Genomic DNA, 17,390 nt, shown 5'->3' on the forward strand with positions numbered 1-17,390 from the left:
CTGATTTTTGTGATTTTGGCTCCGAGCATGTGGTATCCATACAACCGATTTTTGGATCGCATCACCTGCAAATCTCATGTGATGGTGGAATGATTGCAGTTCATCACATTTTCCAGTTGTCAAGCACTGACATGGATTATTGTGGATTAATTTTCTTAAACAATCTTCATCAAACCTCAAAGGTCTTTCTGAATGTGGAGATGCACTAATGGCCAAACGATCCACCTTAAAATGGGAAAACTGTTTTCTTCCCATGTTCTCTGTTGAATGGAATTATCCCCATGCAGGAAGCAAATATTTGTAGCCGCCTCCACTGCTGCCACCCCTCTTTGAACTAAACCAGAATAAATTAGTAAATATACCTGTAGCAGTTAGTGATGCTCATTAACTTTTTCGTGTACAGTTACTGTTGACCCATTTAAGACATTAGTTTTCACCTGGACAATAACCAGGGACTTATGAAACAAACTGCAGTGTGTTCTCATAGCTTCACTAATAACTAAGATAAAGCTATCAGTGCAGTTTTTTGAAATGGAACTGTGTTATTTTTTGCTCCTAGAATAGCAAATCTCAATGAGACAAGTTCAGTTATGTAGCTTTTTTTGTAGATCTATGAGAGAGCTGCCCAGTAGCATTTTGCATAGAGAATAACTTAGTCGTTGTTTAACACTTGGTGTAAGAATCATGAAAGAAGGCTGTATATGTGAAAGAGACCTGCAGACCCTGGAAGGTTTCAGATTGATAATGTGATGGTGAGACAGAAATTTTGAAGCCACATTTTAAGCTGTAAGAAATTTCTAGGAGCAGGTGAGGACTGCCCATTAACATTGAAGAAATTGTGAAAAGGTAGAAAATTAAGGGGATTGGACCTACATAGATAGAAGGAACCAGAAGTTCTTGAGAGTTTTAGAGGGAACATTAGGCTACATTGGACTGAAACATGGGAAAGGAATACAACTGAAGATGACTGGGTAACTTTAAAAGATGAAATATGGTTGGCAGGAGATCATCATATAGCTAAAAAGACAAGTCCTAGAAGAAATCCTTGGATAATACAGGAAATCACCAACTGCAACATGGTCACGTATACAACAACTGTCAAATGTTTTTTATTCCAGTCTATGATCACAATATGAATTCTGTAGGCGATGACTGGTTTCAGTCCGTAATGACCATCCTCAGATCTTTTTTACACCATGTCCTAAAGTCAAAAGGCCATAATGGCATTGTCAAAACATATAATCAGCATAGCATATATTTTAGATCTATATGATGATGCTATGCTGATTATATTTATATGTTTTGATGATGCCATTATGGCCTTATCATTTTAGGACATGGTGTAAAAAAGATCTGAGGATGGTCATTACGGACTGAAACCGGTCATCGTCTAAAGAATTCATATTGTGATCATAGACTGGAATAAAAAACAATACAGGAAATACTGAATTTAATTAATGAAAGTAGAAAATGACACGAGTGAAGCAGTTGGAAGTGAATATGGATGAGATTTACAGGATGTGCGAGATGCCTAAGCACGAATGGCTCGAGGAGAAATGCAATATTGTATAAGCATGTATAACTAGGGGAAAGATAGTTGGTGGTAATAGGAAAATTAGAGAGATACATTTAGGGAGGGGAAAAAAAGAAAAGAAATTGGACTAGTGTGAGTAGAACTCGTGCACTGTGGGTTCGACACAAATTTAATTATGTGTATAGATAGTTCATCCAGCCTGGGAATCAAAAATCTCAACAATTTTTGCCTGTTGTTGATATCAATACTGGCAAGATATCACCTTAGGAATTCCAAGACTTTTTTTGTGGGGGGATTCATGTGGTATATTTACCAAGCAATAATTTTCACTATCTTATCTGTTCAGAATACATTCTTGAAGTAACTGAATATGGCGCCTTGCTAGGTCGTAGCAAATGACATAGCTGAAGGCTATGCTAAACTGTCGTCTCGGCAAATGAGAGTGTATGTAGACAGTGAACCATCGCTAGCAAAGTCGGCTGTACAACTGGGGCGAGTGCTAGTAAGTCTCTCTAGACTAGACCTGCCGTGTGGCGGCGCTCGGTCTGCAATCACTGATAGTGGCGACACGCCGCTCCGACTTATACTAACAGACTGCGCCCGATTTAAAGGCTACTACCTAGCAAGTGTGGTGTCTGGCAGTGACACCACAAGCATATGTTATAGTTATACTATAGAAAAACCTGTTTTGTGGGATTCTGAGTGAGAGATAGCATATTGAGTTTTGGCTTTTATCGAACAGTAATCTACACTCGTGCTCATAAATTAAGGATAATTGCAGAATCTGGTGCCACACAATGTGGCGCTACAGAAAATTGGCACTAATAGCATAGGCACATAGCGAACACACACAACACACATCTGTAAGTCCACGGTATTGGTGATAAGTTGAGAAAACCGTCCCGAAACATGTGCTACAAAGTGCCAGTGTTTCTTGCACATATACCCCGACATCAATATGGGATATGATCACAATGCACACGTACACAGGCCGCACAATGGGTTGACATACTCTGGATCAGGTGGTCGAGCAGCTGCTGGGGTATAGCCTGCCATTCTTGCACCAGTGCCTGTCGGAGCTCCTGAAGCATTGTAGGGGCAACCGGAGGATTTCCGACTTCAACAAATGAGGTGCAACAACACGAGACTGATCATTGTCAGTTCGTAGTAAGATAACACTGTGGTGTACAGACAAGTTGTAACGTTGCGCAAAGTAACGCCGTACAAGGGGATCACTAATCTGGGTAGCAGATGGAGGCCATTGAGTACGAATAAACTGCAAAAAAATCTGCAAAGAAGCATCGGCGGCTGTCGCGGAAGCAATGCGATGAAAAACCACCGGAAAACCATCAGCTAATTCCTTATCTTGGAATGAATAAACATGCAGGACAGTTCAGAAGAATCAAACACTTCATCAGGACCAATAGGTAGACGAGACAAAGCATCAGCATTGCCATGCTGGGCCGTAGACTGAAACAAGATTTGATAATTGTAGTTAGACAAAAACAAAGACCGATGTTGCAACTTTTGTGCAGTACGGGCCGGAACTGGCTCTGACGGATGAGACGGCGACATCAAAGGAATATGGTCGGTCACCAAATAGAACTTGCGACTGTAAAAAAATCGTGAAGATTTGTCGCTCCATATACAATAGCTAAAGCTTCTTTCTTGATTTGAGAATAGTTTTGTCGGGCAGAATTGAGCATCTTAGACGCAAAAGCGATCGGGCGATCAACAGAATTAATGCGGTGCGACAGAACCGCACCGATGCCGTGAGAAGATGCATCGACAGCCAAAACAACTGGTTTGGAGGGATCGAAAGGAATCGGTGATCACTCAACAAAGCAGATTGGAGCTTGTGGAAAGCAGCATCACATTCCGAAGACCAAACAAAAGGAACATTCTTATGCCGAAAGCGATGCAGAGGCGCTGCAATCTGCGCTGCGTTTGGTATAAACCGAATATAATATGTGATTTTGCCCAACACATACTGAAGTTCTTTCAAGTTCCTGGGTGCTGGCAAGTCTCTAATCACACTGAGATGTGACGGCGAGGGCTGGATACACTGTCCGTTGATCATATGTCCTAAATACTGAATTTCAGTTTGAAAAAATTTGCATTTGTCTCTGTTACACTTTAGTCCTGCATGCAAAAGTACAGTAAATAAGGCACGCAAATTCTGAAAATGTTCGTCAGGGGTGCTACCTGATACAACTCTATCATCCAGATAATTTGAACAACCAGGGACAGTGGCACACAACTGCTGCAAATAAGACTGAAAAATAGCAGGAGCCGAAGCACAACTGAACGGAAGGTGGCAAAACTTGAACAATACAAGTTGGGTGTTGATCACAAAATAGCGGTGCAACTGTTCGTCGAGCGGAATCTGAAAGTATGCATCCCACAAGTCAACCCACACTCTGATTTCTCTGCGTGCAATGGTGTTTCTCTTATGGCATGTGGATTTTCTGATGACCATATCCATTAATTTTGGGAATTAATGTAGCCAGATAGGTGAAGCCCAGCCTCATCAGTGAAAAAGGTTCAATCTAAAACGCGAACTCCACATCGGTTAACAAATCCCTGAAACCATTCACAGTCTGCTGTTGGTTTCACATGGTCCATACACTGTGATTAATACACAGCAGTAATTTTTTATGGATACATCCCTAATTCTGTGGTTACGGCCTTACATTTTGTCGTATAAGAGACTTTAGCCTCTTGCAGTGATCCCCTCAATGATTTTCTCAAACTCCACAATACGATGTCTGAAATGTTGTCAAGCTTCCATTCTATTAAAATTTTGAGCCTGCCAGTTTGTGGAGCATCATGAACTGAACCTGTTATTTGGAATTAAATCACGTACGGTGTCACGATGTGGACGCCTCGAAGCAGGAAAACACAGTCTACCCTGCTGCCTCACGTACTCCGTAAAGTTTCCTCCTGCACAGGAAATCTCTTCCATTATAAATGCTCCCTCAGCTATAGTAAGAATTCTCATTACACACAGTTTACACAAGAACTAGACAATAATATAGCTAACAGCTGCAGTGCATACACAACACTACTACCTCCACCCTACCAATGCAGGTCCATGGGACTACAACACCCTCATTGGCATTGTATTCAGAAGGAAGTACTTCTCTGGGCGGTATCAGTAACCTGGTGTCTTGCTGGTTCGGTAAGTCCCTCGTCGCACAGTAGTAGCGCTCAGTCGCCAGGTTCCATGTAGGTGGTGATCCTGCTGAAGTGGAGTGATTAGGGATGCCAGTTGTTAATTGTCAACAACGTTTGTACTATACTTGTTTTAATACAGAAATTGCTGTGTCACACACATCACAGAATCAGCAATTGCAATATGGCAGCTCTGGACTACGCCGTCATATTCGACCCTTTACACACATTAACACTGTTTTCTGACCTTACATAATGATACACATTGCCCACGACACGTGGCGTTCTTATAACTAATAACTTCACTTTATATCTTGTTTAACATCTGAAATATGTACTCGTGACCATTCTTTTAGAGCCGCCCTGGTTACTTGACCGTGTGTTTTGCGTGGCTCCTCGTAACTGACTCGCCCTGTCTTCCCGAAGGACGAAAGAGACCACCCCACCTTCCTCCATCAGCCAAGGAGGACACTTCTCTCGTTTTGTATAGAGGGAAACATTCCACGTGGGAAAAATATATACAAAAAACAAAGATGCTGTGACTTACCAAACAAGAAAGTGCTGGTAGATAGACTCAATAAAAAACACACAAACACACACACAAATTTCAAGCTTTCGCAACGCGAGGTTGCTTCATCAGGAAAGAAGGAAGGAGAAGGAAAGACAAAAGGATGTGGGTTTTAAGAGAGAGGGTAAGGTGTCATTTCAAACACACATCCAGCCGCACATATACAGACACAGGCAGACATATGTAAATGCATACCGGAAACATTCCACATGGGAAAAATATATACAAAAAACAAAGATGCATTTACATATGTCTGCCTGTGTCTGTGTGTGTGTGTGTGTGTGTGTGTGTGTGTGTGTGTGTGCGTGTGCGTGTGCGTGTGCGCGCGTGCGTATATCTGTCCTTTTTTCCCCCTAAGGCTCCCCTTTACGCTCCCGGGATTGGAATGACTCCTTACCCTCTCCCTTAAAACCTTTCGTCTTTCCCTCTCCTTCCCTCTTTCTTGATGAAGCAACCGTGGGTTGCGAAAGCTTGAAATTTGTGTGTGTGTTTGTGTGTCTTTTATTGTGTCTATCTACCAGCGCTTTCTTGTTTGGTAAGTCACAGCATCTTTGTTTTATATCCAAACCTTCAGCCAATGGGCGTTCAGATCGCTGTTGCTAGGCGGATCTGACGTCACATTTGCGGACATTGTGACGGAAGTTTGTCTGGGAATACTGTCTCAGATTGTAAGGTCCTTCTCCCAAACAGTCAGATCTTGTCCCTACTGATGTTGCACAACATTGCCTCCTATGATTTCATCACTAATACTCCTTGCTGACACTTAATTGTCAAATGTACATGTAGCCTTGCTACTACTGAACATTCCTGATCGCATAAATGTGGATAATACTTGGCTTAAACACATGAAGGGAATGCATATATGCATTACGGGACACTTGCAGGAGAGAGATATGAAGCATCCACTGTGGACTGACTTTGCGGACACATGATATTTTATTCTTGAAAAGGTTTCTTTCTGTTATTTACAATTCTTTGATGTTTTTCCTTCCTAGTTATTTTGTTTTTTCTGTAATGCAGCTATTGTTAGTTCTTTTTCCAGAAATACAGAAATATTTGTTTAATTAGCCTGGTCTCATTCAGGTAGATGTGTCCAAAAAAAGATGAACCTTCACCTTGCCATTACTTCTGATAGTTTCTCTATATTTTTTTTAGATATCCTCATTACTTCCCATTTTCCAGCCATTTGTAGTTTGTATTCCACACATTATTTTTCTAATAATCTCCCTTTCAGGTATGTCTATTATGTTATAGTTCATTGTTTAGCATTCACTTGCGTGTAAACATTCGTGTCTCACCACTGTGGTGAATGGTTTTTTTCCCCCCCTATATATGCCTTTCTTGCTGCAGATATTTTTTGCCATCCCATATGCTCCTTCCATTTTATTAACTTTTACATCTATTGCAAATTTTTCTAGTCCATTCTTCTGCATATTTTCACTAAGATATTTAAATGTACTAAGATGCTCAATTTTACTTATTTATGTTTCTATGTATTCTGGTGCTTTTTTATATTTGTTGGGAATTGTGTTCTTTCAGCTGAAATTTTGAGACCAGTACTATCCTCACTGTCAAACCTGTAGTTAAATGCTGTCTTTTTTCCCTTGTACATTCTCTTAAGTATAGTCAGCAGCTCGTGGTCTTGCGGTCGAATTCTCGCTTCCCGAGCATGGGGACCCAGGTTCGATTCCTGGCAGGGTCAGGGATTTTCACCTGCCTCAAGATGACTGGGTACTGGGTGTTTGTGCTGTCATCATCATTCCTCAAAGTGGCGACATTGGACTGAGCGAAGGTTGGGAATTTGTATGGGCACTGATAACCACGCAGTTGAGCTCCCCGCAGGCCAATAATCATCATCATCATCATCATCATCATCGTTGTCGTCATCGTCATCTTAAGTATAATGCACTAACATTTTGTGTGTGTGTATGTGTGTGTGTGTGTAGTGTTCTTATTTCATCATTTTTGAATTGAGATGTCACACACACACACACACACACACACACACACACACACACACAGAGAGAGAGAGAGAGAGAGAGAGAGAGAGAGAGAGAGAGAGAGAGAGAGAGAATGAATATGCTGCTTAGCTAGTAAAGTAGACATAATTCTTCCTGAAAATAATAAGCATGTTACTAATGATATGTTTCTTCAACACAGGTCATTATGTTTGTGATGTATACCATAGGACAACAGGCAAATGGTATTCATATAATGATAAAATGGTTAAAGAAATATATGAAGCGACATTATTTAGTGGAAAGAGACAGAAGACAGGATATATTTATGTGTATCAAAATAAAAATTGTTGATTGATGAAATGATAAGCAACTGGATATTTAAGAAGAATGAACTCTGTTTATACCGATTAGCAAAGGGAATCTCTTCATTGCGCGTTTTTGTTACCATTGCTACAGTTCTGTTTTATCACTGTTTTCTGATCAGTTACCATTATAAGTTATTTTTGAAATGTTAAGTACTTAGACATTGTTCCCTTCAGTACTTAATTTATTTTAAGTTTATTTTCTCTGTTATATTTGTTGAATGTGGATGCTCAAGATATGTGCAACCATTACACATATTCATCTCTTTTATTTCTTTTTTTCTTTTTTAAAAATTATTTATTGTGTGAGTATGAAATTTTGTGTCTGCTTTTGTAAATTTTTATATGACTATTATGTAGATATAGATGTAGATGTGATGTGTCAGAAACTACGCTTTTTGTAAATTTTTATGAGATTATTGTGTGTGACTTATGTGCTGTGTCAGAACCTGTGAGTTACGTAAATTTTTATGTGATTATTGTGTGCTGTATCAGAACCTATATACAATTTTTTCCATAATGGAATTTACTTTTAGAACTTACTGTTCTGACATTTAAAATACTTTTGTGTTTATTATTACTTGTAATAAACTGTACAAAGAAATGATCTGTAAATATAGATATACTATTTTTCTAGTGCTGGTATTGTATTTATATTCAGAGAAAAAATTACGAGGAAGTGCAGTGAACTGAATAAAATGTCATGTCTCTAAGTGTATTACTTCTCACTTGTTTGCTATTCAGTGTAGATACTACATCCTGTAGTTTGTGTACCCCTTTGCTAATGCAGTTTGGAATGAGCCTAAGCGTAGCCATCGTGGCCAGATTCCATTTCAATACCATATTATTAGCTGTATTTGAATCATGATGAGAGAAAACTACACTACTAGCCATTAAAAATGCTACACCAAGAAGAAATGCAGATGATAAACGGGTATCCATTGTACAAATATATTATACTAGAACTGACATGTGATTACATTTTCACGCAATTTGGGTGCATAGATCCTGAGAAATCAGTACCCAGAACAACCACCTCTGGCCGTAATAACGGCCTTGATAAGCCTGGGCATTGAGTCAAACAGAGCTTGGATGGCGTGTACAGGTACAGCTGCCCATGCAGCTTCAACACGATACCACAGTTCATCAAGAGCAGTCACTGGCATATTGTGACGAGCCAGTTGCTTGGCCACCATTGACCAGACGTTTTCAATTGGTGAGAGATCTAGAGAATGTGCTGGCCAGGGCAGCAGTTGAACATTTTCTGTATCCAGAAAGGCCCGTACAAGACCTGCAACATGCGGTTGTGTGTTACCCCGGTGAAATGTAGGGTTTCGCAGGGATCGAATGAAGGGTAGAGCCACAGGTCGTAACACATCTGAAATGTAACGTCCACTGTTCAAAGTGCCATCAATGCAAACAAATGGTGACCGAGACGTGTAACCAATGGCACCCCATACCATCACGCCGGGTGATACACCAGTATGGCGATGACGAATACACGCTTCCAATGTATGTTCACCGCGTTGTCGCCAAACACGGATGTGACCATCATGATGCTGTAAACAGAACCTGGATTCTTCTGAAAAAATGACGTTTTGCCATTCGTGCACCCAGGTTCGTCATTGAGTACACCATCACAGGCGCTCCTGTCTGTGATGCAGCGTCGAGGGTAACCGCAGCCGTGGTCTCTCAGCTGATAGTCCACACTGCTGCAAACGTCGTCGAACTGTTCGTGCAGATGGTTGTTGTCTTGCAAATGTCCCCATCTGTTGACTCAGGGATCGAGACATGGCTGCACGATCCGTTACAGCCATGCGGATAAGATGCGTGTTATCTCGACTGCTAGTGATACGAGGCCGTTGGGATCCAGCACGGCGTTCCGAATTACCCTCCTCAACCCACTGATTCCATATTCTGATAACAGTCATCGGATCTCGACCAACGTGAGCAGCAATGTCGCGATACGATAAACCGCAATTGTGATAGGCTACAATCTGACCTTTATCAAAGTCGGAGACGTGATGGTACACATTTCTCCTCCTTACACGAGGGATCGCAACAACTTTCCACGAGGCAATGCCGGTCAACTGCTGTTTGTGTATGAGAAATCGGTTGGAAACTTTCCTCATGTCAGCACGTTGTAGGTGTCGCCACCAGTGCCAACGTTGTGTGAATGCTCTGAAAAGTTAATCTTTTGCATATCACAGCATCATCTTCCTGTCAGTTAAATTTCGCGTCTGTAGCACGTCATCTTCGTGGTGTAGCAATTTTAATGGCAAGTAGTGTATTAATACACTGACAGAAAAAAAACTCCAGGAAGTAGTTGTGGGGCATAGATGAAAGTTGGTAGACATGTTTCTACATGAGAAAGATAATGTGTATTCAAATTCCATGTCAGTCGCATAAGAGTGGTGCTAGTATGAGGATGCAACTCAGGTTTGCTTTACCTACGCGCCATAACGATGATGAGAGTTAATTACGTTTGAGACTGCATGTGGTGAGTTGATGTTAGTCAAAAATGCCTTTAAAGTGACGAAGATGTCTAAATACCAACTTGCTGAGTCTGAACGAGGTTGTGTAATTGGGCTTCGAGAAGCTGGACATTCCATCTGCGATGTTGCAGAGACTTGGCAGGAATGTAGCCACTGTGCAGGATTGCTAGCAGCAGTGGTCACGGGATACTTCGTCACAAGAAGCCGAGGCTCCGGACGGCCACGTGGCACTCCTGGGAGGGACGACCATCGTATTACAGTTTTCAAGAAGGGTCGTCAAGCAGATGCGCAAAACTATAGGCCCATATCACTGACATCGATCTGTTGTAAAATTTTAGAACATGTTTTTTGCTCGCTTATCATGTAATTCCTGGAAACCCAGAATCTACTCTGTAAGAATCAACACGAATTCCGGAAACATCCATCGTGTGAGACCCAACTCGCTTTATTTGTTCATGAGACCCAGAAAATATTAGATACAGGCTCCCAGGTTGATGCCATTTTCCTTGACTTCCGGAAGGCGTTCGATACAGTTCCACACTGTCGCCTAATAAACAAAGTAAGAGCCTATGGAATATCAGACTGAAGAGTTTTTAGCAAACAGAACACAGCATATTGTTCTCATTGGAGAGACATCTACAGACGCTAAAGTAACCTTTGGCGTGCCACAGGGGAGTGCTATGGGACCATTGCTTTTCACAATGTATATAAATGACCTAGTTCCATGCAGCTTTTCGCGGATGATGCTGTAGTATACAGAGAAGTTGCAGCAATTAGAAAATTGCAGGGAAGTGCAGGAAGATCTGCAGCGGATAGGCACTTGGTGCAGGGAGTGGCAACTGACCCTTAACATAGACAAATGTAATGTATTGCGAATACATAGAAAGAAGGATCATTTATTGTATGATTATGGTAGTGGAACATACGCTGGTAGCAGTTACTTCTGTAAAATATCTGGGAGTATGCGTATGGAACGATTTGAAGTGCAATGATCATATAAAATTAATTGTTGGCAAGGCGGGTGCCAGGTTGAGATTCATTGGGAAGAGTTCTTAGAAAATGTAGTCCATCAACAAAGGAGGTGGCATACAAAACACTCGTTCGACCTATACTTGAGTATTGCTCATCAGTGTGGGATCCGTACCAGGTCGGGTTGACAGAGGAGATAGAGAAGATACAAAGAAAGCGGCGCATTTCGTCACAGGGTTGTTTGGTAATCGTGATAGCGTTACAGAGATGTTTAGGAAACTCAAGTGACAGACTCTGCAAGAGAGGCGCTCTACATCGCGGTGTAGCTTGTTGTCCAGGTTTCGAGAGGGTGTGTTTCTGGATGGGGTATCGAATATATTGCTTCCCCCTACTTATACCTCCCGAGGAGATCACGAATGTAAAATTAGAGAGATTCGAGTGTGCACAGAGGCTTTCGGACAGTCGTTCTTCCCGCGAACCATACGCGACTGGAACAGGAAAGGGAGGTAATGACAGTGGCATGTAAAGTGCCCTCCGCCACACACCATTGGGTGGCTTGCAGAGTATAAATGTAGATGTTGTAGATGTAGATCTGCAGCAGCAATTTGAGCAGCAGTTGTCACCACAGTCACACAACAAACTGTTATAAATTGATTACTCCAAGGACAGCTCCGAGCGAGATGCCCTGTAGTGCACATTCCATTGACCCCAAACCACCGCCATTTGTGACATCAGTGGTGTCAAATCTGAACTCATAGGGAGGTAAGATGGAGGCCTGTTCAGTTTTCTCGTGAAAGCTGGTGCTGCCTCACTGCCAGTGATGGCTGTGTGTTGGTTAGAAGGAGGTCAGTTGAGGTTGTGCGACCAACTTCTCTGTGTGCTAGACACTCTGAATGTACTCCTGAAGTAATGGTCTGGGGTGTGATTTCATATGGCAGCAGGAGCACTCTCGTGGTTATCCCATGCACGCTGACTGAAAATTTGTGCATCAGTCTGGTAATTCGACCTGTTGTGCTGCTATTCGTGAACAGTATTCCAAGGGGTGTTTTCCAACAGGATAACACTTGCCCACATATCACTGCTGCAACCCAACATCCTCTACCGCGTGTCGACGTGTTGCCTTGACTTGCTCGATCACCAAATCTGTTTACAATTGAGCACATATGGGACTTCATTCGGACAACAACGCCAGCGTCATCCACAACCAGCATTAACCGTGCCGGTATTGATCGACTAAGTGTAACAGGCATGGAACTCCATCCCACAAACTGACATCTAGCACCTGTACAACACAACACGTAACACATTTGTGTGCTTGCATTCAACATTCTGGTGGTTACACCAGTTATTAATGTCGCATCATTACACATTTGCAATGGTTCACCGACATCTACATCTACATGATTACTCTGCAATTCACATTTAAGCACTTGGCAGAGGGTTCAGCAAACCACAATCATACTATCTCCCTACGATTCCACTCCCGAACAGCGCGCAGGGAAAACGAACACCCAAACCTTTCTGTTCGAGCTCTGATTTCTCTTATTTTATTTTGAAGATCATTCCTACCTATGTAGGTTGGGCTCAACAAAATATTTTCGCATCGGAAGAGAAAGTTGGTGACTGAAATTTCGTAAATAGATCTCGCCACGACGAAAAACGTCTTTGCTTTAATGACTTCCATCCCAACTCGGGTATCATATCTGCCACACTCTCTCCCCTATTACGTGATAATACAAAACGAGCTGCCTGTTTTTGCACCCTTTCGATGTCCTCCGTCAATCCCACCTGGTAAGGATCCCACACCGCGCAGCAATAGTCTAACAGAGGACGAACGAGTGTAGTGTAAGCTGTCTCTTTAGTGGACTTGTTGGATCTTCTAAGTGTCCTGCCAATGAAACGCAACCTTTGGCTCGCCTTCCCCACAATATTGTTTATGTGGTCTTTCCAAATGAAGTTGTTCGTAATTTTTACACCCAGGTACTTAGTTGAATTGACAGCCCTGAGAAATGTACTATTTATCGAGTAATCGAATTCCAACAGATTTCTTTTGGAACTCGTGTGGATAACGTCACACTTTTCGTTATTTAGCGTCAACTGCCACCCGCCACACCATACAGCAATCTTCTCTAAATCGCTTTGCCAATGGTACTGGTTTTGGATGACCTAACTAGTCGGTAAATTACAGCATCATATGCGAACAACCTAAGAGAACTGCTCAGATCGTCACCCAGGTCATTTATATAGATCAGGAACAGCAGAGGTCCCAGGACGCTTCCCTGGAGAACACCTGATATCACTTCATTTTTACTCGATGATTTGCCATCTATTACTACGAACTGCGACCTTCCTGACAGGAAATCACGAATCCAGTCACACAACTGAGGCGATACCCCATAGGCCCACAGCTTGATTAGAAGTTGCTGGTGAGGAACGGTGTCAAAAGCTTTCTGGAAATCTAGAAATACGGAATCAACTTGAGAGCCCCTGTCGATAGCAGCCATTACTTCGTGTGAATAAAGAGCTAGCTGCGTTGCACAAGAACAATGTTTTCTGAAACCATGCTGATTACGTATCAATAGATCGTTCCCTTCGAGGTGATTCATAATGTTTGAATAACAGTATATGCTCCAAAACCCTACTGCAAACTGACGTCAATGATATAGGTCTGTAGTTCGATGGATTACTCCTACTACCCTTCTTAAACACTGGTGCGACCTGCGCAATTTTCCAATCTGCAGGTACAGATTTATCAGTGAGCGAGCGGTTGTATATGATTGCTAAGCAGGGAGCTATTGTATCAGCGTAATCTGAAAGGAACCTAATCGGTATACAATCTGGACCTGAAGACTTGCCCGTATCAAGTGATTTGAGTTGCTTCGCAACCCCTAAGGTATCTACTTCTAAGAAACACGTGCTAGCAGCTGTTCGTGTTTCAAATTCTGGAATATTCCATATTTTATTTCGTGCTTACATTAAGCTGTGATCTTGCAATGCTAATCACTTAAATCTGCCACCTAGACAAATGTATTCCTGTAATTTCATTACTCTACATTAATTATTTTTGGTGTTGTGATTTTTTGTCACTGTATCTTACCTACTATTAGCCACCCTGGTGAAGGCTGCTTGCAATAGTTGTCAAAATATTGGTAACTGTATCACATTGTGACACTGTCACACATCCAGCAGAATTTTATTGCGTAGGGGAAGGGGAGACAGTGTGTTGAGTCAATTTTTTACCATAGAAACTAAAAGCAGACACTAAATGATGTGCATTGGCCCAGAAGCATGTGACATCACTACGACTCTTGATGAAAGCTACCTTAAAAAAAATGGATGATACACAACTACAGAAAAACATGGGCAAAGTTTCTGACATGAAACTCTTGTATAACAGAAAATTACCAACACAAGGTAATTAAATCAATGATGGAATCACACATTTTAAACTGTTAGAAAGAGAAGATGGACCAAAAGCTCTGTGGGAAGTATCACATTCCATTCCCGTCCAGGAACTAAAGCTTTACCACAAACGACCCTGTCGGAGGAACATCAGCAACTGAGCACTGTACGAAAGGTTGAAAATGCCACTAAATTTGTAAGCTTCATTTAATTTGGACACGACCAGTTTTAGGCTCTTATATGCCCATCTTCAGATGTTAATAGTTTGTGCTGTGACCCGGGAGCGTTGTGGTGGATGAGTACTTCTCTGTGCTCTGCACTTGTTGGTAATACCCCGTCCTGTACTAGTCCACTGCAGCACTCGGAGTCACAGCACGAACTAACACCTGAAAATGGGTGTATAACTGCTGGAAACCGGTTGTGTTCTAAATAAAAGAAGCATACAACTGTAGCGCTATTTTGAACCTCTGATAAAGCTTTATTATATGAATTGTCATTATTGCTCTGGACAATGAAATGCTAACTGTGTTTACTGTGCGTGTCTACGATCCGTTGTGTCCTTTAATTTGTTGGGGCAACTCGAGGCAATAAGAATACAAGATACTTCACGAAATATCAGATTTCCATTGTACCAGTCAAACCAGTAACAGTGCATTTTACCGCTACATGTCTCAAGGTACTGCCAGAGAACAAAAACTGTGAGCGAATAAAGATAACTGCCAGATAAAAATACCGACATCTGACAGTTATTTCCATAGTCGCTCGGATTCCTTATGGTAGCTCTATTTGTACTAATTAAATGGACAAATAAGGCAGTGGCTTTAAGGAACGACCGTACATCTTAATCAATGACTGTACTGCAGTTCCTATCAGCCACCGATCTGACATGAATTTTCTTTAATTGTTTGTGTTGAAAGCGCACAAAATAGTACACAGTTGTATCAACAGATGGCGCGCAGTCTTCCAGTTATTTCTACAACCTATAGAACGCTCTCGAAATGGTCTGTCCCTCTCGTTCATAGCCAGATCCCCGATGAGTTGACACCAGTTATCTCTATACTAGTATGGAGATCACTGGTTGACGCGAAAGTGTAGTACGATCTTTGGTCAACAGATAGCGCAAGGCACTGTTGGCAGTTATTGAAATAACTACCAGTATCAGAATTAAGTCGGGTGATGCTGAGGGAATTAGATTAGGAAATGAGACCCTTAAAGTAGTAAAGGAGTTTTGCTATTTGGGGAGCAAAATAACTGATGATGGTCGAAGTAGAGAGGATATAAAATGTAGACTGGCAATGGCAAGGAAAGCGTTTCTGAAGAAGAGAAATTTGTTAACATCGAGTATAGATTTAAGTGTCAGGAAGTCATTTCTGAAAGTATTTGTATGGAGTGTAGCCATGTATGGAAGTGAAACATGGACGGTAAATAGTTTGGATAAGAAGAGAATAGAAGCTTTCGAAATGTGGTGCTACAGAAGAATGCTGAAGATTAGATGGGTAGATCACATAACTAATGAGGAAGTATTGAATAGGATTGGGGAGAAGAGAAGTTTGTGGCACAACTTGACCAGAAGAAGGGATCGGTTGGTAGGACATTTTCTGAGGCATCAAGGGATCACCAATTTAGTATTGGAGGGCAGCGTGGAGGGTAAAAATCGCAGGGGGAGACCAAGAGATGAATACACTAAGAAGATTCAGAAGGATGTAGGTTGCAGTAGGTACTGTGAGATGAAGAAGCTTGCAGAGGATAGAGTAGCATGGAGAGCTGCATCAAACCAGTCTCAGGACTGAAGACCATAACAACAACAACAACCAGTATCAGATGAGTGGATATTACAGTAACCGTTACTTCTCAGTAACCGGTTATTTCTATCTGTTATGTTATTTTTTGCCACCTCTAATCTCTAACATGGAGGTAAGAAAAGTGCACCGGGTATGTATTTTTTTTATGCTTTGCACTATGCGTTTTGAGAATTTATTCTCATTCTCAAGTCAAAATATTTACGTAAGTATTTTGTGTGTTCTGCCTCTCTTCCTCTATATTCTGTCGTCTTTTTGAGGTTAAGGAACCGTACTGTGCATACTGCATTATGCAGAAAAAAACACACGCACTGAAATTTCACAAACTGTATGAGTGATTGTGTGCGTGTGTCTTATTTTCTGCATAATGGAGAAGAGCCAGTATCTTATATGCACAAAAAGACGGCTACAGTCCAAGGCAGGCAGCACAACTCACAAATACTAATATATTTATTTGACCATGACGATTATAAAATCTCGAAATACGTCATGCGAATCATGAAAAAATACGTAAGTGGTGCAGAGTTTCATTATTTAAAGAATAAATAACAGTCGCAGGCTTTCCAAAAGCATCGATTATGATGAACGAAATGATGTCAAACGTTTCTGCTTCCCACTTGTGGTCGGCACTTCTTGGAGAACCAGTGATACATAAAGTTAACTGAAGACGTTCGTTATTATTCCTGACACGTTTCCTCACCAGCATCCTGTTTCCTCTCACATATTTTGATGATAAGCATGTGATGAAAAAAATTGATCAGTTTGCCCCAATGATTTTGGTAACAAAAATTTTGTTGCTGACTGACAATTCATTGCAAATAATTAGTACCAATGTGAATGAATAACAAAGTAGTAAATACCCAAATATTACAAATGCCGGAAATTATCTAATTTGAAGAAAAAATTCACTAGTTTATGTGTAACAGCATAGTATGCTGATTTCTACCTATGTCACCGATCGTCTGAAGTGAGCCAACCTGATGTGCTCGTGTCATTTATAGCAATGAGTGTAGTATGTGACCGCCCATTATCGGCTCTTGTGACTGGATCCTTGTATGGAACAGAAAAAGTTTTCATTTTGAAAGTGGCGTTTAAGGATGGTGAGAGCCTTTTGCTTTTCATATCC

At 41.4% G+C, this 17,390-nt stretch overlaps 1 protein-coding gene across 2 annotated transcripts in view; it reads left to right on the forward strand.

Moving 5' to 3' along the window:
• LOC126109669 (uncharacterized) overlaps positions 1-8,255 on the forward strand; it is a 359,871-nt gene extending 351,616 nt beyond the window's left edge. Inside the window, exon 11 of one of the 2 annotated variants that reach the window (XM_049914720.1) lies at positions 7,437-8,255. In XM_049914720.1, the coding sequence (XP_049770677.1) occupies positions 7,437-7,588 (152 nt within the window). In that variant the 3' untranslated portion in view covers positions 7,589-8,255. The remainder of the gene's footprint in view (positions 1-7,436) is intronic. The other variant, XM_049914719.1, reaches the window with a different exon arrangement.
• Positions 8,256-17,390: the final 9,135 nt, after the last annotated feature.

This window comes from Schistocerca cancellata, chromosome 12 (assembly GCF_023864275.1).
Source record: "Schistocerca cancellata isolate TAMUIC-IGC-003103 chromosome 12, iqSchCanc2.1, whole genome shotgun sequence".
NCBI classification, from domain to species: domain Eukaryota; kingdom Metazoa; phylum Arthropoda; class Insecta; order Orthoptera; family Acrididae; genus Schistocerca; species Schistocerca cancellata.